The following is a 26,046-nucleotide window of genomic DNA, read 5'->3' on the forward strand; positions in this document are numbered from 1 at the left end:
ATCCTGTTACACAAAAGGCATTCATGGTTTACGGAACCATTTTTCTTACTTTCAATACATGGTAAGCTCTATCCCTCCCACCTCCGTCTCAGAAGCATTCCTCTGTGATATTTCCGAAGACACTCTGAATAGGCATTTTGGTTACTTCTGTATCAAATATAAAGCCATTTGGTTAAAATGTTTAACGCTGAAGAATAAATGTTAGTGTATTTCACAGTGATGAAAACCTCAAAGGCTTATTACTCCCCTCTTCATTCACCATTATGCTAGAAATTTGGAATACATATTGTTGTGATCACACCAGGACAGGCAAAAGGGAGTTAGAATGTTTTTGGAGGTTATACTGAATCTTGACTTCATAGCATTTTCTGCTATTTGCCAGTTACTTGACAGTTTAAAATTTTGTGTTAGGAGCTTTATCTCCTACCAAAAAATCCCTCCAAAATATATATTAAAAAAAAATCAACTTTGTGTCTTTTTAAGTTCCTAGTTCTTGTGGAAACAAAAGCAAGTATTAATAAGATTTTTTTTGTAAGCATGCTTTCATTGTAAGATCAGGTCTAAGGCATATGTCATTCAGTGCAAAGTCACCCCACACTACAGAGAGAAGACAGAAACGCCCTTCATTCTTCCCTGTGGACCCTACAGGCACATGTGCAAAACCCAGCAAGACTGAAATAAAGATGGACACAATGTACAAGATACTTGGGTAGTTAATATTTGCTCTATGGTTTTACAAAAAAAATTTAAATCAAATGTTAGAGAGATTACTATTTTTATAACTTTGAGTAGTGTCTCAGTGGCCAGCAATTTCAATCAAGTTATTAAAATCCAAGTAAGGTATTATCGAAACCATCTAAGTTTACCAGAACAAGAGCAGCATTTGTTGTCACAATATGACTATCATAATTTAAACACAAACACACTAATGTAAGTCGAGCCTATACCACATACCTTGAGACTGGAGTTACATACGGAATAACTTTACAGTGTTTTGGTAAATACATTCAACATGAAGAAACATAAATAGTGATAGGAATATAGCAATAACTTTAATAAAATACTTCCATAGAAGAAACACATCACAAAAAGATGCTCTAAATATTTTCTTACTATTTATTTTCTTGGTTTTTTTTCCTCCGTGCCTTTTTCAGTTCTTGATAATCTATTAATTGCAAGTCATGCCAGTTGCAAGAACATCAAAACTTAACAAAAAACAAGCAAAAAAAAAAAACAAAACCCAGCCAAGAGATGTTTTACCAGAAAGGCACACACACAACAAAAGGGCGGCTTTTGTTAAGCATCCATTCAGCAGGCAGATTCTTTAGTGCCCACTACTCCTCAGGTGGCGAAGAGCCACAAGGTTTTCTCACTGCTGAATACTCTCTCTAACAGCAGTAGGCAGGCTGCACTTGCACAACACTTTTCCACACGCATTTTTCAAAAAAGCCTCCCAAGCAAGATGTGCATGTCCAGTATCATTTTACATTTGGTTAACAGACAGAATGGGTGACCTGATGCAGTTTAGCAAGTTAAGAGTGAACCAGTTACAGTCTCTTGCCTTCCAATCTGTAGCCAATCAAGCAGGAGGATAATGAGCCAAAATATTACAAAAACATCAGTGAAAGTGAAATCTGGAATGCAGTACATAAGAATGAGCACAAACCTATTCACCCTTCAATCTAACAAAGCCAGGAAGATTTCCATGTTGCCAACTACCTTGTGTGTTCCAATTAAAACTCTTTTAATCAATAAACAGTAACCAGGTATCTTCCTTACCTATAACTACTAATGTAATTTTGAATAAAAGACCATGTCTACAGATGACAAGGGTCAGCAACTGAGACATCCTGCATTCACTTTTCAGCTATCTCCTGGGGAAAAAAACGCAACCTTCTGGTAATATGAGATGCATATTGTATAGCTGTGGCAGTTTCTACAATGAAACTCCAGATACAAATGAGAATATCCATAATATAAACCATAATTCTAAAATATATCTGAATATGTGTGTATATATATATATATCTAAAAAGAAAATTATCTAATTTTCTCTTTTATACACATATAAACATCTGGTTAATATGCCCCATAAAAATTTTTCCTTATTTAGGACTCATCTTTTAAATAACAGTTTTAAACAGTCCCTTAGAATATTTATTTTAAAACACTATTCAAAAAATGAAGAACTATTTCAGGGTAATCAAAAGCACACATAAAATAAATTAACATCATACAAATGTGGTTATATTGTTCAGAAAGTCCAATTCTCCCATTTGAAATGAAATGGAGACCAGTGTACCTTAGGGTGAATTATTCATCAATGCACAAATTCATTCTCTCTTTCCGTGTATATCTTCTTATGAATTTACCTGCATTTCCATAAAACAAGAAACACAGTAAATCCGTAGAAGTCTTGCAAAAAGAAGTTGTGTTTCACTGGACAAGAGCAGTTTTTGCTGAAGGGCAGCAAGTCAAAATTTTATCATAATCTGAACACTAGCAACACCTGTGCCCTTGTAAGCTTCACACCTTGAATTAGCAGCAACATATTTGATGGGTTCAGTAGTAATCTTTCTTCCAGTACTGGATTAAACTACTTTGCATACACAGTAAGTCAATAGTCTAGTACTTGTGTGCAACATTAATCCATATTTACATCTGAGAACTCATAAATACACATGGAAACAAAGGTGAAAGTGAATTAAACCTCGTTTTAAGTTAAAATGTTTTCAGTCCACATATAGAAACAGCAGTGAAAAACAAGTATAAAGGAGATGGCAGTAGAAACAGAAGGAGCACAATAACTAAAACTGTAAGAAGTAGGTCACTGTTAAAAGCGCAAGTTGCAATTAAAATTGATCAACAGAAAATACAGACGGTACCATCTGCATAAATGCTTAAATGCAGCATTATTTTGCACTTCACATACAGGAGATGTGATTTCTAAGAAGCATATTATAACAGCTGGCATACTTACTAATAGATTTATGGTAACTAAATACATAATTTCTCCAGCTCTTAATGTACAGTAGTTATGCATTACCCTTTAAAGCTTTTTCTCAGCCTTTTAGAAGTCAAGGTTACATTTCCATGACTATTCAGCGTCCCAATAAGAAAGTTACAAATATTCAGCTTCAATGAACTTTCACACAATATTAAATACCTTCTTAAGCTGAATTAATTTAAATACTGTTAGTTTTCTTTTTGCTGTTTCAAAGGAAACACAAGGACCTTTAACTTCCAAAGTGAAGGGGTGTTTTAAGGCAGTAAAAGATATGTATTAAGGTTTCCATGATTGTTTATGGTTGTCTATGTGAATAAAGAATATTACACACAATTGCTCTCATATATTTATCTACATGACTTTGTTATACTGTACACGATTTAGCAATCTTCTTGAGAAATTTAAAGTGCCACAGTTCAAATGTGCTCATCTGTCTTTTCATGGGCTTCTAGTCCATTCTAGTTGCTTTCAGAAACCAGGCCCTGCTTTACTTAAAGAGCAGTCTTTTCAGGGGAAAAAAGAACGCATCCTTCACAGCTGTGCTAACTGGAATCCAGTGGTCGAACCAATCCTTCTTTGTAAACACGAAGAATAGCTTCACAAACAAATTTGTACTGACTCTGCATAAAAAAAAAAGAAAAAAACAAAGACATTTATGGATGACCAGCTAAACTCCTGATTATACAATAGTATTTAATACGACTAACAATCCCACTGCTTCCTTTTCTCCTGGACAATGACAGGACAGGAGATACAAAGATGGAAGGAGAAAGTCCAACTCTCCTGGCTGTGTTCACAGTAAACAAAGGTAATATTTACTCTTTTATGAAGGACAAGCACTAAAAATCTCACACCAAGGAAAGCACTATCCCCAAATTTAACGGAACACATACTTATATGTCAGGGAATAGGATTTATTTGTAGAAGACATGCAAATTTATAGGATTCTTCTGACTAAGTTCAACTAGTTACTTACGTTCTTTATATATCTCATCTATTTCTTCGGTTCTGTTAATCTGATTCTTACAAGTATTCTAACCTTGCCAATCCTACAGTTACATATTACTGGACACATTTAAGTTACACGACCAAAAATGCATTTGAAGTTACCACATAGGATATAAAGGTCAAACTGCCTTGCTAAAAACGATGTTTTTTTTAAAATCACCTACACTATTGCAGAAGATAGTCACTTTATTTTCAATTTGTGATCAGATCACACATCTCCTTTTGTAACCAAATGGGATCAAACCCTTTAGAATAAATATTTTTGAAGAGTAGCAGTCACATTAATTCTTCTGCCACCCAACATTTTGAGCTCATTTTGTTCTTATAAAGTCTTCACAAATCAATGTTTCTTTTCTGAATTATACTATTACAAAGACTATTTCTTCCATGATCTTGTGATGTACCTATTTGTTAAAGCAATTAGCCTGTGAGCCTTTCTGAAAAGTGATACAAGGAGATATTAGCAATAGGACCAGTGCAGCACTACAAATCCATGCAGGCTGAATTAATTTTTATGATTAACACAATCTGAAGAACACAAGATGACAGAAATTTAAAAGAACTTACAAAGATGAAAGCATACTTGCCCTTCGAAAGTACTTTTTACTATTGTCAAAACCCCCAAATGAACACCTTTCTCAAAAGTTCAATGCCATGTATTCAGAGAAGCATAGCTTCACATTTTCTAAGTCCCTTTTTACACCTTTGAAATGTTCTCCTAGTTGCCTTTTTATGGCAGCTCTCACCAACTCTCCAAGAGCGTCTGGAAACATTGCCCCAACATCTCCCTAAGGACAGGGCTAAAAGATAAAACTTGGAAGCCTGGACTGTGAAGGACTTCAGGTTGCATTTAAATATCAGTAGTTAGGAACATTATTCTTATCCATAACCTGTAATATATTTTCCCTTGAGTACAGAAAAACTTAAGGAAAACTTGAGGATGGAAATTAATTTTCTATGTCTCTATTTTCCTGCCTTTTCTTTCAACCCTTCAGTCAATTACTCCCACCTTCAATATCACTCTGTTCTTTTGTCTTTATGTCTTAATTACCTTGACTTTTCTCTTCATTGTTATTATCATTTGCATATTTCTACTGTCTGAACAAGCCCAGTGTGATATTTAGCTCTCTGTTCAATACTTCTGTTAACTCCTTTGTGTAATCAAGTTACAGAACAAATAAGAACGAACACTTCAGCATTGCCTCCTCTGACTCAGACTCTGACTACTTGTTTTCTTTGCTCTTATCTGTTGCATGTATTCTTACTGCTCACTCAGCTGATAACTAGTTCTATAATGTATGTCCTAAAGCACTGCTTTCTGTATTGTTTAGTATCTTTAATTTCTCTTTAACGGAATGTAAATGGTTAGGTTTTCTGTTTAGATTTATTTTTAAATGAAAGGCCACACAGTTACACAAACTTTGTTGTAGCTTTATTATTTTGATTGATATTTTTGTTTTGCTTTTCCTGATGACCACATTGCAGGTCTTTGAGAAACTACAGCTTTCACATGATTAACAGCAGACACTAAAAAGACCAGTTAATAGCTCTGAGCCCATTCTTTCTTATTGAGTATCCTGTATCCGATGGTAAATCAAAACATGCATCTGGCTATGTGTATCATCTCAGAATTAGAGCACACAAAACCCCCACAGGGCAGCTGAACATGCTTCAGGCAATGCTATTACAACTGAACAATCCCTAATGGCTTCTCCCAGGAGCCCTAAGCTGAACATCCAATATGAGCAGTGGGGCTAGCTGGAATGAAGGCATGGGATTGCAATAGAGCACCCAGGATAGACCAAAATGTTAACATGCAGCTCTCTGATATTCTGCTTTCTCACAGTTGAGTGTTTGCTTCTGTGTCTCATTTGCAGCACAGTATGCCAATTCTGCTCATTGGGCTTTTCACAACAGTATCTGCATACTTCCGAAGTAACAAGTGAATTTCGTTTCACAGTATTGCTGCTACAGATCATGCCTCTCCTGATTGTGCTGATAGTAAACTGTGGAACACAGTCAGCAAGGTAAAGAATCCTATTTTAGATACTCAGTTTTCCACATTCAGGGTCTGATTGTCAGTGTATGGCTATTCCCTATATTCTTCAGTTACGTCAAACTGTAGAGTATAAGGATAATTCCTGCTGATTTCTGCTGTAATGGGAGGTATTTGGCCTTCTATCAAGCTGATATTTACTTCAGGTTCTTATGTCTGATTCTGAAAAAGATGATCACCTCTGGAAGGTTTAAGCCTGAACTTCCTTAGTTCATTTGAGAAACCGAAGGGCTTAGACAGGTACAATTCCAGAAGTCAACATTCAGCTCTCTTAACCTTAAGGCTACCCTTTATCCTCTCATTACATCTTGTGTCATAAGCTCGACTTTCATTTCCGCAAGGAACAGGCAGAAACATGTATGAACGTGTATGAACAATCTCTGCTCACAGAGCACTCTAATGTTATACAAGCAACTGTAATGCCTGAAATTTTCACATCCTTTGTTAACACAAGACTTTTTCCTCCATCTAGTCAATCATAATACTAGCTCCTGCAGTTCTTAATCTGTTAAGGACTAGAATTTGTCTTCTCAATTTACCTTCTTCTTTCCCTTGATCAAGTGGAAACCACGGTATTTTCTTTTGAATATGAGAGACAGAAATGTCCAATTTAACTGTTGTCTAAACCCCTTTACTTCCACTTGTCACAGGACATTTAGCTCTCTGAAATCCACAGTTCATACTCCGTCATGCAACCTCTACTCAGAAGAGTCTCCCATTCTTCATCACTGTCTCTAATGTCAATATGTTAATTTCCAAATTTAACACAAAATTGCTCTTGTGATCTCAAACGGTCTCTGAACCACTCTCATCTTAAAATAACCTTCTACTTTCACGTATCAGTTGTTGATACTACTCAACTTCTCCTGAATTTCATTCTTGCTCTTTGTTATTCCAAAGTGGAGTAGTGGCACAATTTTAAAAAATACGTCTATTGTTCCTATTTAATTTCTACTCCTGAAGCGGCCTCTTGAAAAGCCATTTCCTTTCTTCAAACTATACCACAAACCCTTTAATTTTACCTTCAGTTTAATAGCTTCCTATAAGGCTCTGTACTAAGAATGAAAAAAAAAACCAACCCAAAAAACCCACCCACCCAGCTATTCTAGCTTCTTGCAGAGAATATAGACAAAGGACCATAAAGAAACGATTTGGGCAAGTCTGATTTTGTGCAGACTAACTACCTGTAATGCGTAGAAATAAATTATCTTTTAACAGCAAGGTAAGAAATATTTCCAAAAAAGTTAAAAAGTTAAAATATCTCACAAGCAAAGCAGCCTTTGCCACCACGTTGTGTTATGCTAAATGTAGGAAGCATGAAGTATAATGGCAACTGAAGACTCATACAACTAGATTATTTAAAAAAAAAATTGTATCTGTTTTAGAACTGAAGAAGTGCAGTATATATATAGAAGAAGAGGCTTCTCTCCATCACTTACTGATGTTTGCACCATCATAGCTCGCTGGTCTCGCATTTTTCGTACAATATCCAGTGGATAAACAGGTTGGTTTCTTTCAATTAAGCACATAGCTGTTTCCATAGTGACCAATACACCAGTGCGACCGATTCCAGCGCTGTGCAATGTAACAGAAAAATAGTCTATAAAATTAGGTTTTTGCAATGCACCAGATTCATATCCCAGTCTTAATACTAGGATGCTAAATTGCCTTAGAAATTACAGGAAGACCTTAAAAAAAATTAGAACAGAGTGTGAAGCTTATCTTTAAAGCAACTTCAATAACATTTCCTGACAGTTATTAAAAAGAAAAGAATTTTATATAAATAAAACCTCACTTAAAGTAAATGGATTTTTAACAAGTGTAACTACTTACAAATCTAAATGTACTGGTTTGGTATTTTTGACTAAAGGAGGTAAAAGCCAATTGACTGCTTTTTGACAGGCACTTGAACAGCAGAAAAAAAAACAAAAACAACTTTGCAGCACCATTCAAAATGAGGTTACAACAGTTGCAGAGAATAAAAATGGAGAACAACTTTGCAGATTACCAGCTCTGTGACAATTATCTGACTAAGTAATTTCACCAAAAGGTTGCAGGAGAAAGGGAGAGAAAAGAAACTTATCCTTTAGATAAAACACCAGTGCTTTTGTCTTCAACAGTGAATGCTGGTATTGGCATAGTTTAACATTTTCGTCTAATTCAACGAATCTCCTGTCTTGCAGATAAACTTTCCAAAGCAAATGCTATTCTAAGGCTGAAGCAAAGTTACAATCAGAATTTTAAAACATAATTACCTGCAGTGAACAAGGACCGGCTCATTCTCTACTCTCTTTGGCCGCATACAGTTCACAAACTCCAAGAAGTCCATGGAATCATCAGGAACACCATGATCAGGCCAAGCAACATACTGCAGATGGGTGACGGTGTGTTGTTGTTCTGTCTAAAATACAGTAAGGTTTTTAAAAAGCATTCAGTGTTATGACTCCTCTATTGATGTTTACTAGATACAAGTAATAATTTTCAGAGTAAGCGTATTCTGCAGGTGCTGTAAGATGCATTAACATAGAAAATGTTTATACTTTATGATGAATTTTAAAATGACCAACATGTAATGTTTAAAAAGCATGCAGAAGACATACTCAGTAAATGAGGTATCAAGCTTAATTTCTCTGATCTAAACAGATTTTCTGTGTTTTAATTTATTCGCTGCTGACCTATTATACCTTGATATCAATGACCGACCCAAGGTAAAAATGCTACAAAAAACTTATGCATAATAGTACTATATAATGCTTGAAGGTCCCTTCCAACCCAAATCATTCTATAATTCTGTAATAGTTCAGAATAGGATGGAAGAAACAGCTGAAAACAGCAAAAGAACTATTCACAACAACATCAAAATAACAGGGTCTTGGGACTACACAATCGCAGCTCAACAGGATGGTATGAGACTGTATATAGACTATAGCATCAAGGAACGCTATGCTTGCATACTGTTTCAATGCTGTAAGGTGCATATCATCTGCTTATTACCTGCAGCACATTAAGCCCTACCACTAAAAAAAAAAAACCCCAAAAAACCAAAACCGAATGTCATTCTTATCTAATTCTACAATCCAAATCAATCTCTCAAAGTACAGCTACAGATCTATTCTAAATATGCATGTCTGTGTGTGCTAATAGATTCAGTTATAATATAAAGTTGCCTGCAACATTTCTAGCTCTGGTTTCTATTAGAAAACAATATATGTATTGTTCATATACTCTTATTCATTGTACATCTATGAATGACTTCTGTACAACCTACAGAAGAACATTTTTCTTTATGGAAGCAATATAACTAGTTAAAAGATTCTGTATGAAAAGCTCTTTTTCATTCAATTGTACCTAAAAAACGGTTTTACAGAAATTGTTTCAGTTTAGCTCTTTGTTAACTTTGATTACGAAATCACTCAATCATCCTTGCCTTCACATTGGGCTCAACTGCTATGTTACAAATGTAACCAATGATTAAGGTGGGAAGGAAAAAACCTAAGATGCTCCTGAGCTCTGCTGCATCACACAATGAGGACATCTCACTCTTCACAAACGGAGACAAGTCATCATATCGTTCCCTTATTTCTTCCACACATTTAGCAACAGTTCAACTGTTAGCTGCATTTTATTCATGTCTATTACTAGACCTAACATTTGACACACTACTGAAATAAAACTCTCCTTTATCACTGTGTTAGTCTATAAAAGCTGGCCTCTCCCTACTGGTCCACGCAAGAATGTTTTCATGATGCTAGTTACTTGAAGAATTTTTTTTTTTTTCCTTTTCCCTTGAGTGCACAAATACTGAAATACATGGCCTGTTTTAAATGCCTTCAACTGCTTGCTTTCCTCTTCCACTTCAAGTGGTTTCACTCCCAGGGAGCAGGTTAGTAAGACACAGAAGACAAAAATAACTACTGCCTATGTACCAGCAGAGTCCTAGAAATGCGTTTATTCCAGTCGAAGTAATTGCAGAAATTTACAATTGCCTCCAAGGACACAAAGATAAGCAACACAGCTCATACTTTGTGTCTTAAAGGCAGAGCCTGAGCAATCAGCCTAGCATAAGGCCCAAGTGGACAATGTAATCTACCATCAATGACCAAGCTCACTGCAATACAAATTGTATTGGGATCTATCATCCAAGTCAGCAAAAGACCCCACCATGACTAAGATCTCTGCAAGAAAAAAAAGTCACAGCCTTTTTCTACTCAGTTTTGCTGCCATTACATAGCTGAGCTTGATGAAATGATTACACTTGAAAATTTTCTAAAATGCCACAGATTGAAAAACACAAAAACATGACAAGAAAATGTCATTAAAAAGTCCTCTTTTGCAAATCTGTGTGTGCTTACTCAGAACCTCTTCAAAAGAGAAATGAGACAGTGCAGCAATTACATGTAAGTTTGAGCTGATTCTCTTAAATTAGAGACATTTGAATTACAGCATTTGGGTGAGACAAAGACTTAATTCATTCTAAAATGATCCACGAGTGAAGATCTGTATATCGTCCATGTGTATCAAGAACTTCAAGCCATGCATCATGGATAAATGCCAATGGCACGCCCGAGGATCACTCACAGTGATCTGCAGCATCAAAAGCCATTTTACAGTCTCAGAAAAGAGGAAAGAGTTAACTTAACTTTTACCTATCAGTGATTCAGGCTCAAATCTAGAGAGCTGCATTTTTTTTAAGTAGTTCATAGACATTAATTACACCAAGCATGTTACATAAGACTTTCTGGAGTAAGAATACATTGAAAGAACATGCCGTTAGTCCTCAGAGCTGCTTCTTTTGGTGTGATCATCTTAATTTTCTGTTACATGTCCTATTCATTCCTGGAGACCAACACAGCTGTTTGTTAATTATTCCAGGTATGCCTCAAGCTTCAGTATAGTTTTTTAGCTAGTTGTGTTTTGATATTATCAATTTGGATTCTTTTGGTTGGGCTCTTCTGAGGTGATTCAAATTGTTAAATCTTGACTATTACATTACTTGTGCGTTTTGAAAAGCAAGTGTTTTTAAACACTTAATTTTTATTAGTAAGTTAAATGTAGTGTACAGTAGATATATTCATATACATTAGAACTAGTTATTCTAATTCTAATACTTTTATGTCTCACACAGAAGATATAAAACCAGTATTCTGATGAAGTCTAGATTTTAAGTAATTTTCAGTGGCTTGGTTTGTTTTTTCCTCTAGTATAACATCTTCAAGTCTTTACACTCATAATGAAAGTCAGCTTTTAAATTCAGAAAATGTCAGCCAAATACCACGACACATGGAAACAACTTCCATTAAAAGACCATCATGGTTACTAAAATCTAGCACTCATACATTTTAAAAAGTGACAGAATTATAATTACTGGTCCCATAGATAGCCTCACTGTACATGTCCTATTAAGAATAATTATTTTTAAACACATTATTTCTGCCAGACCCTGCTTCTTTGTACAATCCTGGTAATGGAAAATAAAGAGGTAGCTTCTTATTATACTCATGTTGCTGTCTAAATCATTATTCTCTGCAAGTTAGCTTCAATCCTTTCCACAAATTTATGGTTTTTGTACTGCGATTTTTAATGACAGTCATTATTGTAGAATCCTAATGACTGATAAATGTAGAATTTATATTTATAAAATCTGGCTTTATTAGTCCTGCTTTATAAGCCTAAACTTACAGAAAGTAAGACAGTAAGATTTGCTCATGGCCTTGTGACTACGTTTGCCTAACTTGAACATTACGCATCTTGTCGTCCCAAAAATATGTAATTTTTTTTGCACTCACATGGACTGATTTCATTTGAATTTATGTATTTGGTATTTCCACAAATCAGCTTAAAATGGTGCATTCAAAAAAAAAAAGAGTCAAAAAGACTCCAGTGACATTTCTGAATTATGTAATTTGCCCAGTTTATCATCAGTCATTTAGCTGCTTCACCATGTTGACCCATATTTACTTAGCAAGGAGTTGCAGAGGTCTAAGACATCGTATCTGTCCCAACCTATTTGTTACTGTCCTCCAGATAACGGTTAGATATCAGAAAAAAAAACCCAAACAACTGTATTGTACCTACCCCTCCTATAAAAACGCAAGACATCTTACTGCAAATGTAACTTCCTCGCGGTTACGCTGGCATCCTGGATTTTGCTCAAAAATACAGGCTAAAGACACACGATATTTTCTAAGTCTGCCATTGGGAATGCAACTCCTAACAAAGTATAGGACTGTCAGAGGTAATGCCTCAAATGGCTGCTGTAACACATATAACAATCTCATTATCAAGACCTTCAGCCACAAAAATATCCATTCTTCATCTTTCTGCAATTTGTAGTCTTGTTTATAATTACACCAAAAGGTAGGCTTCCTTGTTTCATTCTCCTAAAATGACTCTCCCTGATTAATAAAAGAATCAGTTGTTCTTCAGACAAACAACAGACACAGCTTAGAAAGATAATACTCATATAGAAAGAAGGAAATTTAGGCTTGAAAGGTCAACCTTAATTTTGACTTTTGTTAAAATCCAAGCAATTGATTTTGCATTTCACCTTTGCATTTAGTGTCCTTTTTGATCTAGGTTATAATATAATCTTCAATTAAAAAAAAAAAAAAAGAAAAGAAAATTTCACTATGTAGAAATACATTAACCTTTAAATGGTCCTATTATCTTCCAGCAGGAAGAGGTATACTCTTCCTGGGGGGGCTTCACAATGTACCATGAAAGCCAAAACTTAGTGATCAAGGTTAAGGCCTAAGTTTAGAGTAGACAGTGGTTATTTCTTCGGACCACTGTTCCTACCTCATTATGCTTCTGTACACCCTTGTCATAACACCTTTAATCTACTTTCATTCTTCAGTTATCATCCAAAACCAACTCATTCTCTTCTACCACGAGTACTTGATACAACAGAACATGTTCAGTGCAGACATTTTTCAGAGAAGCCTTTAAAATACCTCTGCAGTGCAACAGGTTTGTTCAAGACATCTATGTCATGATTGAATTTATACAGATTTCTTTGGAAAGAGAAAATACAAGGTCTCATTTACTGTGTGGAAGCAAAAGTTCCAGTGACCAATCTAAGAATCTTTAACATGAGCAAACTCAACAATTTTTCCACAAACTGTTGTATGACATGTATCTGGCAAGGAAGACAAACGGTGTGGAAAGCCTCAGCCCAAACAATTAAGATGTGTAAAGTCAGAGATTATATTTTCATCTGTTTATAGCAGAAGGTGCTGGCAGTATACTCATTTACATTGCTGCCTTTGTTTCATCTAATATCGACTTAACACAGTCACTAGAAGGCCTACACGCTGGTCATTCACAAACAGAAAGACACCAGTCATTCTTCATCTTGCAATTCTACCTCCTCCCTTCAGCAAACAGCAACATCCTTCCTTAGCAAAATGAATTCATGCTTAATCTTCATTTGAATTGCTGCATCAATTGATTTTATTTTTTCTTCAAACCATCCCCTCCATTATCGTGATGTCCATGGAAAGTGACAGCTTCTAAATTAAAAAGGAGCTCATCTCCCCAAATCCCTTTATTTGCATTGTCATTGTCTGTACAATCATGCTAAATAGTCCAAATTATGACACAAGGAATTGTCTTAATTATCTAGACTTGGGTTGTTTATAAGGGGTAAGTGCTCTCTGGTGGTCCTCATTCATTATAGCAACGGTATAACTTGTCTTTAAAGGATGAAATTAAATCAATTTTTGAACATCTTGAACTTTTTTTTTTTTGTTTGAATTATTTAGTTTAGTTAATAAAACTAATCAGGTGGGAGCATGACAGGGCACTTTGGAAACACCGAAAAAGGTGTGGCAACTACTAGCGTAAGATGTGGCAGAATAAAAATAACCAAACTTGCAGAGTTCTTCAAAGTTATGTGAATAATATGCTTCAGGAAGTATCATCTCCATAGCCTTGCTAAGTTCCACGGCTGAGTTCTAGTTACATTTAACCGAAATAAAGAAAAGTGCTTGTTTAAACAAGGGAAAGCAGCAAAAAAGGGTTGTTTTTCAAAACATAGCTGGATGAAATTGGTGAGATTTAATGGACAATGATATATTGCAAAGCAATTATCTTAAGGGAAACTGAACGGAAGTTTGCTTCAGGCTTCCCATGGTATTTTTTCAATGATTAAAAAGAAATATTTATCTTGTTTTACCAAATAGTGCTCTGTGTTTGCACACATTTTCTTTCCTTTGGTCTGTTTGTTCTGGTCCTGAAGCTTTTTTAAAAAATAATTAAAAAAAAGCGAACCTCAAAAAAACCAAACGTGGTGCTTTATTTGCTTTTCTTTCATTTTGCTACCGGATAGCCTTCAATCTTGGTCTTGAAAATAAAAAGCAGGAAAATAATCCTTATTTCGTTTCATGAGGCTTAGGAAGGCCACAAATATTTCACAGATTTGCAGTCATTTGCTGATCTTCAATGACAGGTAAAGCAGCACTGAGTTAAACTGTGTCAGAAAAATCCTAAAAGGTTTCTTGTTCTTCATGTCTTCTGAACATATTTGAACAAAAGGCCAAGGGCATCATTTCATAAACTTCTCTTTTGAGGTATATTCCCCTAAAGGCAGATTTGAAATCTGTGCAACTTAATTCACAGTAAACTCTTTCACAAATACACCTTTCCAACAGAAATCAAGTTTCTTGTGAGTTTGGAAGCTTGATCCACCTTACTATTAAAAGCTACTTGTCTTCATGAAGACCTGATCAATGATGTTTACATTAGTTCAGGGAATAATAAAACCCTGGGTGGAATTCAGATGACTTTTTATGTATTCTTCAAGGAATACAACAATAGTATCTGGGAGAGGTAGTACATATAAAGCTTTGCAAAGTCTACTCAAACACAAGATGCCTGCAAAAGAATACATTTGGTCAGCTTTAAGGAAGCAGCTCAAATGATATGTAAAACAAGGAGATACTTCAGTGTTTTAGAGAGTTCTTTCACTACGTTTTAACAAGCTACAAAGGTTATTTCCATCTGAAATGCCAAATGCACAAAAAGCTATCAATTATTATGGTCCTATTTTTACTGTACAAACAGGTCAATGCTGAGTGTTCTTTTTACTGCAGCCACTTTAAGTGTACCAATAAACCAGTCTTTACTGAAAAAAAATCTACCAAACAAAACCCAAACAAAAAGGCCCCCTCAAAGCAACCTTGCCCTCACCGCAACAAGCGCACATCCACCTAGGACTAGCATTAGCATGCTTTTCTCTATAAACTAGATGAAATTATGCAAGCATATGCCTTTGCATTCAAAACAATGTTCTCAACTGAGAGCTACCATGAAACAGCTTACACAGTTGAAGATCCTTGTAACTTTCACACCTGTTAACATGTCTATAAAGGCACACTGTATTCTCACACAACCTTTATCTCAAAAAGATTAAACCTGTATTAAAAAAAGTTGACTGCCCTATTCTCATTAGGATTTTGACTTAACACATGCTAGTAAATAGACGCCTGAAGTGAGAACCAGTATAAAACACTTTATATTGAATAGTCACTGGTGAATCTACTCAAAATTATGTACTGGTTTGACAAATACTAACCAAGAAAAAGAACAAGTATTTGAAAAGAGTAAACTAATATTTACATGAAGCAGTTAAGTGACTTGAGTGACAGGAACTAAAAGTTTGTCTACATATACCCTGCAGTACTGCTTTAATGAGGTTAATTTCTTCTGTGTTGTCATTCAGGTTTATTCACTTACAGATCAACTGGCTGAAAAACAGAACCAAAGTCATGCTGCTCCACGACTGGATAGTTTCTCAGAGCTAGAAACTGAAACACTGTAAACCATCTTAATTGAAAGACCTTTAACTACTGGCATCTCACATGTTTATGACTACAAAGGAAATCTTAATGACATTAAAACAAATTTGGACGTACAGTCAAGTGACAGATTCAGTTACAAATTTATGACACTGAAGGACTGGCCATCTTGCTGTAAGGACATTGGTTAAATGTTACATCTTAAAACAGCTATTTCCTTTTTCTTACTACTAGCAAATCTAGTAACAGTAAAATCTACTTAATATACAGAAGTTTAAAAGATTGAGTAGTATTGGAACTGTAAATTAGCATTTGGCCAGTACACAGTGACTTCTTATGATAGTAGAAATCCTTCATGTTTTTGTAAAATACTTGGGACCACAGAATTTTGGAAGAGAGGTCAACAGGGAAATGTATAAGAAATGTAGGACAACCTACAAAGAAAAGCCATACTTCATCCCCTGTATTCAGGTTGTGCGAAATCTAGATGTGATCTGAACATAGATTTCACAGCACAAGCTGATATTCAAGAAGCATTCCATATATTCAACTTTCTCTTTGCTTTATAACTCTTCCACTAGCATAAAGTATTAACAGCTACAGAATACAAGTACTTTACATAAATTGAGTATATTTCAATTGAGATATATAAGGATTTTTTTTTCATTTTTAAAACCTGCCTAAAGACAATGAAAAGAAACCGGTGAGGTTCTGCACCTTCTCTCAAAAAAACCATTAGTACACTTCACTTCTTTGTGCTAACTGCATGTGCCATTAACCAAGTGGCCCATATTTCATCCCTGAAAAAGCACAGTTACTTAGAAAAAAATTCTAAGTGAAAAATCGAAATACTTGAAGAATCAATGACTACAAAAATATTTACAGAAAAGCACTAAAATTCTTCATGAAGATTATTACAGTATCTCTACAGCATAATGTATTATTGTATTACAGAACTTCAAGAAGCATGTTTTTGAAGACGCTCTAAAGAAATAATCATACTATGTTAATTCATATAATACATACATCATAGTTTTATAAAAATGTGTATATATATCCACAGGTGTATATTCACACAGAGGGATATGCTCAGACAGAGTGTATATCTACCTATCCATACATGTAGTTATTCAGTTTGATTGGGGATAATTAAAGAAAACAGCCATTTACCTCAACATTTGTAATCACCATTTCTCTAACAACATAAGCAATCGTACAGTCTTCAGAGTGGCATCTGACACGGAAGCGGCCATATTCCATTACATCTGGTGGATCAGGCCAATACTGATGACATTTGGTCTGTAAAGAAAATAAAGCACACATATAAAGACTGTATACAGGCACCTCTGTTTGCAGCCTCTCCTTCTATGCTGTGGTTCAGAGAATTCAAGGAGCAGTATAAAATCTACTCTTGTTTGCTGGTGAGGTGTTTACAGCCAAACTGGAAAAAACATGACAAAATAGGAAAAAATACCTATTTTTTTGTAGTAATTTATAATAAAAATTCTGGTAAATCGGATGCAAGATGCTTCTGTCTGGCAGTTATGTGCAATTGCTAAAAAAGATTTCTCAAGGCATAATGTAGATGAGAAGCAGACAGATTTATTATGGCTTAAGAAAAAAAGTGTAGGGGACACATTTACAACTAACTTCAGCCACCTAATAGCAGGCTATAGCAAAGACAGAGCCACACCTTTCTTTGAAGTGAAGAATGAAAGTTCAAGAGGTGATTAAAAAAAAAATATGTAAAAAGGGAAATTCTGATCAGATATGGCAAAAAATTTCTATGAGGATGGTCAAGCACAGAAGCAAGATGTCCTATGAAGCTGTGGAATCTCCATCATTGGAAATAATCAAAACTTAACTGACGCGACACTGTGCAACCTGCTCCTGCTTTGAGCAGAGAAGAGTGGACTTGATATCTCCCCAGGTCCCTTCAAACCTGGATTATTCTTAGACCTTTGAAGCAAGATCACGCTGAAATGTAAAAAGTAGTGCGAACCAGTCTATTGCCCCCTGTTCCAACATTGCAGTCTTGCAGCTGAGGGAAAGAGCACGGAAGGCTCCATTTCTGGAGGCCCTAAGAGATAACTCATCCTGTGCAGAGAGAGGGAGCAAGAAAAGGAATACTCAACAGCACTGTCACTCCTTAACATACACCCTCCAGAAGTTCAGCGTGCCTGGTACTTGTCTGGCTGCTTCCATAAGAACAGTTTCTGTTTTCCTCTCCCTGAAAACAAGTGGTGAATGTAATGAAGTCACCCTATCAATCTTCTAAAGATTGCTTCCCTGACTCAGGTATTAGTTTTCAGGCCACTAAGAGCTATGTGTTACTTCAGTTTCTGACAGAAATTCACTGGATGGGAAAAACATCTTCAGTCTTCCATTTGATTGTATTTTGTGTTTTAAGGCAAATATATTTTTAAAACACAGAATAATGCTTACAAACATTAGTAGCAAGAATAATACATAGAAAGCTATTGCAGGCACAACAATCCACAGTAACTTGGACATATAATGAAAGTTGTCCTTCACACTTTCTAGGGAAAACTGAGCTCAGAAATTGGAAGAATTGATAAAAACTTTAGTTCGTGTGTGTGTCATTTTATGCCAGATTGAAGACTGAAGACAGAGATCTCTTCGATGACTAATTGTATCCAAATGCTAAATTTATAAACAAAAACTCAGAAACAAATGTATTGATGCAGGAAAGTGTAATTTGCCCTCTGCCTCAGGTTTCATGCAAGCCCATAATGGCTTAACTTTCAAGCCTACCAACGTGTAACAAGCAAAGTCATGCATGTGAATGCACCTGATGTACTGTACATGCAGTTTGAGTTATACCAAAATACAAGTGAGAGCTGAAGTGGAATTCAAATATTAAGGTTACACCCATGAAATACCCTATCTTTTCTAAAATAAAATAGATTAATCAATTCTGCATAGAACCATAAAGAATCATTTTCTCCCCTGTCTTCTGCTGCTGGTAGAAGAGGCTGATCTTCAGATCCCTACCACTCTATTGTAGAAATAATAGTCTTCCTTTTTCTGGTTCACGTTCTAAAGGCAGATAAGATAGGCACATCTAGTTAGTGTACATGTAACTTTTGTAGAAACAATCTTAATGCCAATATCTATTCCTCATTTTAAAAGGTAAGCTTAGAGCAATGCCGATGATAGAAAGTTTGCCACCTCATTTCCTATCTAATCAAAGGCTGAAATGTTGTGGAATAGACTGAACTTGAAAAGTACTTCAATGAGATACCAGTTCAGTGAAATCTTTGTCCACTAAAGACAGTTCAAGTTTGCCCATCAACATAAATGTTTCAACATTTCATCCCAGTAAGTGAATATTCTCATCTTCCACTTCTGAAACTCTAGTCTTGTAAATAATTACCATCATGTAACAAATATAAGCAAAGTAGTTTCCAAGTACAAGTTCACTGGACTTATGAGAAAGGCAGACTAAAGAAAAAGATCCAACTGAGTTCTAAAAAAATCTAAGGGATTAATAAAAAAAATCACCTTGACAACACCCCAGACACTATAGTGAAAACTTAATTTAATTGTGTGCGATCAAAACACCTGAGCTATAAAATTGTCCGCTTCACTGCCTGTACATTTTAATAATAATTTTTATTAGCTGCAAAAGAAACCCAACAAAATGATATTGCCCAACGTGTTCATATTTCAGCCTTAGTTAATTTGGATTCTCTATCAACATACCAACATTTCCTGTGCCATCTATAACATTTTTTTCTAAAACTTCTTTTTAAACTAATACAGAGTGGTAACAGCTGGAAATCTTGAAATGTTAAAATTTCTTTAATTCTACCTTTCTTAAGGGCTCAATTTGCAATGGCTTGAAATTCAAATTTTAACCATTATGCCTGAAACTTTTACTATAGTAACTTACTTGAAATACTTTCCCCTTTAAATTTAAGCCAAAATAATGCATTCATTTCTAAAAAAAAAGGAACATTGCTGGAGTAAAGGAAAAAAAAAAAACCCACAAAAAAATTTATCCTATAATACAAACCTTAACACAATAGAAAAAGATATTCTAGCATGCAAAACCTCCACGGTTTGGGAAAAGGCTTGGCATTTGGTAATGGGGATACTCTAGCAAGAACATGTACCTTTTTCTATCCCTGAAAATTCAACCACAAACTGAGCAAATGTAAATCATCTCTGAAAGTAAACAAAACTCAGAAAAAGTGTTCAGTATATAAAGGTACCAGCAGGATGGTTAGAAGCTAACACAAATTGCCTTGGAGGTTCCAACTCACTGGGCAAAGTACAGACTAGGACTGACTTGTGTTTCTCCTCAACATAAGGAAAAGAAAGCAGCAAGCTATTTTGACCACAATTCAGTTGAAAGATGAAAGGAGCATGTTTGTGCCAGGTGACGTTCACTAATGTCTGTCTTCATGAACAGCTAGGTAACCTTATCATGGTTAAGATCTGTTGCTTTTCAGCTTTCACACTCCTTTCATACATTTCAATAAGGAATTACATTGTTGCTTAACTGTCCCTACTTAAATCAACCATTATGCTGTTTAGGACCTCAAAGACTCACTCTCTTGCTTTCCAAAAACATTAGTTTTTGACTGGGACGCCAGATAAACTTGAAGTGTAGGATAATTTGACAGTGTAGGACAGATCATATAGGAAATACAGATAAAGGTTACAGTGAAGGCATACAAGAGTCATCATCATCTTCATCTCTTAAAAAAACCTGTCCGGTTTTCAGCTTCTAAAACTTCAAAATCAATCCCTTTATGTACATTAATAATCTAAAAGCTTCATCTTTAAAACTACAAAGGATATGTTAAATCAAAGTACAACAGAATACATCAGATATTGCTTTAATTTTCACTGTATTATTCTGAAATTAATGGAGTGCTAGAATTTATTTAAACAGAATTAAAAGAATTATCAAAGCAATTCTAGGAAAGAACTTACAACATAAATAAAAGTAAGCAGGTTAAATTCTGACCACTGACACGGTAAAACTAGTAAGTACTGCAATGGTAGACTCTCATTTGAAAGCAGACTGCAAGTTTTGCTCAGTATGCTCAAAGCTTCCAGATGTCTGCTGAATTGTTAGGAGAGCAACTGCCACATGGAGATTAGTTCTCAGGGGGGAAAAAAAGACGGCATGTAGTATCTGGCTGATCAGCAAAACGGAGTCAATGCAGTGATTTCTGTTTATCAGACAGATGGTTTGTTTTCAAGGAAGCATAACAAAAAGAAAATTGCAAAATATCTGCTCCTCCAAGTAATTCACAGTGCCTGGCCTTCAGAGAAATGATTCAACTGAATAAGCTGGCCTATTTTAGGCTTATTTAATCATAACAATGGGTAAGATGTTTAAAGGCACAGTACCTTTCTTCAGCATACAAAGAACCTGCACACTTACCCGTCCTCGTTCAGTAAGAGTTGTTAACATGATGATCAGTGACAATTTGTGATCCCAGACTACTTGCCAGAAGTGTGCACATGTGTGTGGAAGAGGCCCCTGAGTAGCAATGTACCTGTTCACAATGCCCACAGAAGGAATTTCCATCTATAAAGAGAAAGAAAAATATTATGTGACGTTTGCTCTCATGACTCAAGTGCTATTTTAGTTCAGTATTTAATTCAAACAGGATGTTTTAAGGGAAGATTAAGGTGGCAAGTCAACTAATAAGACAATCAAGATCACAATTTATTATGTGAAAAAATCTTTAAATACTTAATTTAAATCAGATGTATACTAGAGATTCTATAGTCCTTCATGCTGAACTAGGAAGAGATGATGAGTACTGAAAACGTATTTGAAAACTTGAAACTGCAAAGCTTTCCAAATGTTCTTTAATATTTAGTAAAGAATAATGGCAAGGTATACCAAAGGCACACTAGCAGGGTAATCAGGGCTCTTGTTTATCTTCTGGACCCTTCAGAGCACAGTTGGTAGGCCATAAGTAGTTCTAGAGGGAAAAAGGCTTAGTTTTAAGCTATAGGAGGCAACCTGAGCATTTGCAGTATATAGAAAGGTAAAACAATTTTTACTCGTTAAAGACTCTGCACTTATCACAGTGCTTGCATCTACTGTGTATCAAGATGGTCACATGTTTCACAAGAGAAACTTCACCTTTCGCATTATGAATCTTTACATCTTTTACATTTACAAGTCCCCAAAATATAAAATGAAAACCCCTTATTCCTTAAAAAGGCTAAACTTAGTCTGCTATCATAATAGAAAGTGAGCTAATGCAGGTCTCTGTATGACTTACATTCACATAATTTGCATTAATGTAATCTTCATCTCCTTGCAATATTATCCTTGTGGCATCATCTGCACACAAACCCAAAAAAGAGGGAATAAAATTAGCATTAAGGGGCATGCTTCCCTTCTATTAAGTAAAAATCTGAGGAACTGCAGACACACAAACAGCAGAATACAAACCAGAATAATTACCTTTTTGAAAATAAAACGAATAATTACACGACTTTGATTAGATAATGAAATCTTTAATCAAGAAGTTCAATACAACAGTTTTATAAGCTATCATTTAGAGGATAAAGCAAAATAGGCAGAAACTGTACTTAATACTCACAAGGCAGAACATCTTTGTATCTATTCTTGTCCATATTCTGAGGTACCTTTGCACATGTAACAGCCAACCCTGGTTTCTTTCTGTAAAGTTGCTGCAAAACAGAATTAAAAATGGTAGGATTTTGAGGGATATAATCATGCTATACACATAGAAATAGATTCACATGAAAATACATAGACTGAAAATAAAAAAGTTATTTTCTTTAATCTTTTTCCTAATCATCTGCAAAATTAACCTGAGAAGCTTTTGTATTTAATATGACAAGAATTTCTGTTATTGCTAGCCCATCATCATCTCTAGAAGAATTTATGGGGGGGGGGGGGGGGGGGGGGAAGAGGATATGTGAAAATCATTGATAAACCATTTCCCTGCAAGGTTGCCTTTTTCTTATAAAACTGTGGGCAAGAAGGAAAACAGCGGTCGAGGGTGGAAGAAGTGAGCAATAAAAGACACCAGAAGGAAAAAATAGCTGCCAGCCTGATGTTTTCTGGAATCAACTGTAATCTAAAAAATTTAGACAGATTTTTATTCTCTGGACTAAAACCACCACATTCAATCCTGCAAGCACCAGAAAAAAACAAAGCTTCAACGTAACACAATCTCTTAACACGTCACTTCATTTCTTTTAGGCCAACTCCTATCTTGCAAACTTTATCTGGAGTAAATGTAAGCATACAAGTGTATAACCAAAATTTTACGGTCAAAGTGCATTAAGTGCATTATACAATACAACAAAAGTTAGAGGGGGAAAAACAACAATAAAAAAAATATCAAGAAATGCAATTATACAACCACAGGTTTTCTATATTAAATAGACATGAAAGCAACTTACAACTGAGTTATTAACCTGGCTGTGCTGGAGTTTTATATGCTGCTTTGAATGCTTACCAAAGAGCTCATATATCTTACAGGTTTGATGAAGATTTAGAATATGGTTCCATATATAAAATGGATGAAACAAACAGGAGGCAAGAAATCCCCTACTTTGGTTGAGACAAAAAAGGAACAACACACAAAAAGTTTATTCTACTGTGAGATTTACTGAATCCTAAGATTTAGTATCACAGCTCACCACATTTTTCAACTTGAACAGCATAAATAAGGCATGTGAGAAGAGAACTTGATAATATATATAACTGAACAGCTTCTATCAGTTATAACTCAAGTTCCATTCCACTAGAGCCAAGTTGCAAATTCTGCTTTTTTTTTTTTTTGGGAAACAAGGAAGAATAATTTAACTTGAAGTAACAACTCTGAAGCTTCATTATTGTTGCCTGGCAAAAAGTCATTTGCCATTGACAAACTTCTTAAATTCTGCTTGAGTGGACGGAGATATTCTGGAAAAAAATGATCATTCATAGTTTACTGGGTAATTATTATTTTACCAATGTGAATGGAGAGTTTGAGAGACACAAAAGCTGATGAGATGATGCTGCAATTGTCTCTGCTTCTGAAGATCACTGAACAATGTACTCGAAGAAAGAAGGCCATTACACTGTCCCCCAGTTCATTAGATTTCATAAAGGTTTTGTGCTTTTTTTTGTTACATCATCATCTTTTCCCAAACACTTTCAGGAAAAAAAAATCATAAAGAATCAAATATCTTATGAAGATTATTAGAGGAACTTTGTGCACAAATTTAGTCAACAACTTTGACAATTAAGAAAGTATTCAAAGGCTAGTTCGTATCTTTTGAGTTACTGTTTCAACAGCTAACAGACTCATTGCTATGGCTGCATTGCAACCAGTGTTGTGGATTTTGGAAAGCAGCTATGAACCATAGTCTACAATTCCTTAAAAAAACCCAAATAAACAAAGGAGAATCTTAACTCTCAAAAATCTTGGAAACAAAGCAAACCTCATGAAAAGAGTGGTTATGTGATAAGCAATACCACAATTCTTCAGCCACCACCCTTAAATCTTATGGCATTTGAAAAAAACAGAGGAAAAGTATCAAAATGGGGAAAAATTGTACTGCTGTTCTACAGGTTTTCAGCGTCAGAAAGGGTTACTCCAGAACTCCACAATGTGAAATTAATAAATCATAATAATCAGTGCTTCTCCAAAGCTGCTATAGATGTTTGGATCCAGAACAGCAAAACAAGCACAAACATACATACATTGTACTCTCTTGTCATTAGAGAAGCAGCTAAATTATCTTTCCGGATTTCTTACGCTAGCACTGAAGGAGCTAATGTAATAAACTATAAAAACATTTTATTAGTCAATTTTCTATACCATTCCTTGCTCACATATTGAAGAACATGACAAACATTAATTCATTAATCTATACAGCAGTTCTTCAAAGTCTCATCCTCTATACAGGGGAATCTCACCTATGAGGTAATCTGCCCAGGAAGTAATCATTAATGTTTTCGATTGCCAAGGAGAAACACCACAGAACTGGACATTACAAATGGTCCTGCAAATAGAAATTAACATTCCAACACTTTCATATCAGGCTCTAAGAAAAGACGATGAGGAATGGTCCAAGTTGCTTCCGGTATTCCATGAAAGAAGGCAACACAAGAACTTGAAACCCTAACCTAAGGTATAAAAGATGTTTTAGAAATGTCACTGAGCAGCATGGAAAAAGAAACAAAGTACAAGATTGATCTCTGTCAAAATCCCACTATTCTACTCAATAAAGCAATTAAGAAAAAAAATTAATTTAGTAAGCTTTGGGTACTTGAGCTAGAAACATGTTAATTAAAACATTTTTCTCAGCAGATGATGTTTTATGCAAAACTGTTAACTCATTCTTCCCTATCCTAAGTTGTGAAGAGTGAAACTGATGGGCAAGTCACATTCTTGCTCTCTTGAGACAAGACTGAATGGGAGCAATGCGATTTCCAATTAATTAAGCCCTTACATTACTTGCCTGTCGCAACTATTGGTTTACATTAATGGCATTTGAGAGTTGAGTTTTACCTACCTCAAACTGAATAAGGACAGTCCCACTTTCCAGCCCTCTCCTTAGCTGCTCCATAGTCTCCTCCAGTGTATCACCACCATATTCAGAACAGACAGGAAGAAGAGATTCCAGGAGATTGTGCGAATCGGCTTCGTCTTCTGATTTAGGCTCCACAGACTGTTTAAGTACTGAAAGATGTATTGAAAATTAAAATACATATAGCACTAATGTGTTTGCAACACATATTAAAATTTACCAGCTTTCAAGGACGAAGTTTGTAAAGACAAGGCCTCAGGAAAGCAAACTGCAACACATTTAACTACATTTATCTATGTACAACATTACTGTAGAAACTACTACAAAGAGCTTGACTTTCAAGCACAAAGAGCTTTTTGCTGCAACCCTGTCTTAAACATCGAACTGCTGAATGAATCACATCATCCACCATGGTAAAAAAACAAATGAGTTTTGCCTACAAAATTTGAGCATAATTAATAGAATATATCTATAAGAAGCTTATATAAGTTTGGAAGCCCAACAGTAAAATGAACACATACTTACATTGTACACCCTAGCCATTAAAGCAGCAACTGAATTACATCTTGCAATTTCTTATGCAAACATTGGAGAAACTAACGACAAAAAAAGTATTACTTTTCTAT

At 35.3% G+C, this 26,046-nt stretch overlaps 1 protein-coding gene across 1 annotated transcript in view; it reads right to left on the minus strand.

The window, feature by feature from the left end:
- Nucleotides 1-1,093: 1,093 nt before the first annotated feature.
- Nucleotides 1,094-26,046, minus strand: part of PTPN3 (protein tyrosine phosphatase non-receptor type 3) — a 126,692-nt gene continuing 101,739 nt past the window's right edge. Inside the window, exons 20-27 of the mRNA XM_086740444.1 lie at nucleotides 25,406-25,572; nucleotides 22,471-22,561; nucleotides 22,147-22,208; nucleotides 21,291-21,437; nucleotides 17,039-17,167; nucleotides 8,327-8,472; nucleotides 7,511-7,646; nucleotides 1,094-3,627 (exon numbers count right to left, since the gene is read on the minus strand). Coding sequence (XP_086596570.1) covers nucleotides 3,550-3,627; nucleotides 7,511-7,646; nucleotides 8,327-8,472; nucleotides 17,039-17,167; nucleotides 21,291-21,437; nucleotides 22,147-22,208; nucleotides 22,471-22,561; nucleotides 25,406-25,572 — 956 coding nt within the window. The 3' untranslated portion in view covers nucleotides 1,094-3,549. The remainder of the gene's footprint in view (nucleotides 3,628-7,510; nucleotides 7,647-8,326; nucleotides 8,473-17,038; nucleotides 17,168-21,290; nucleotides 21,438-22,146; nucleotides 22,209-22,470; nucleotides 22,562-25,405; nucleotides 25,573-26,046) is intronic.

The sequence above is a fragment of the Chlamydotis macqueenii genome, chromosome 2 (genome assembly GCF_036417535.1).
Source record: "Chlamydotis macqueenii isolate bChlMac1 chromosome 2, bChlMac1.mat, whole genome shotgun sequence".
NCBI lineage: Eukaryota > Metazoa > Chordata > Aves > Otidiformes > Otididae > Chlamydotis > Chlamydotis macqueenii.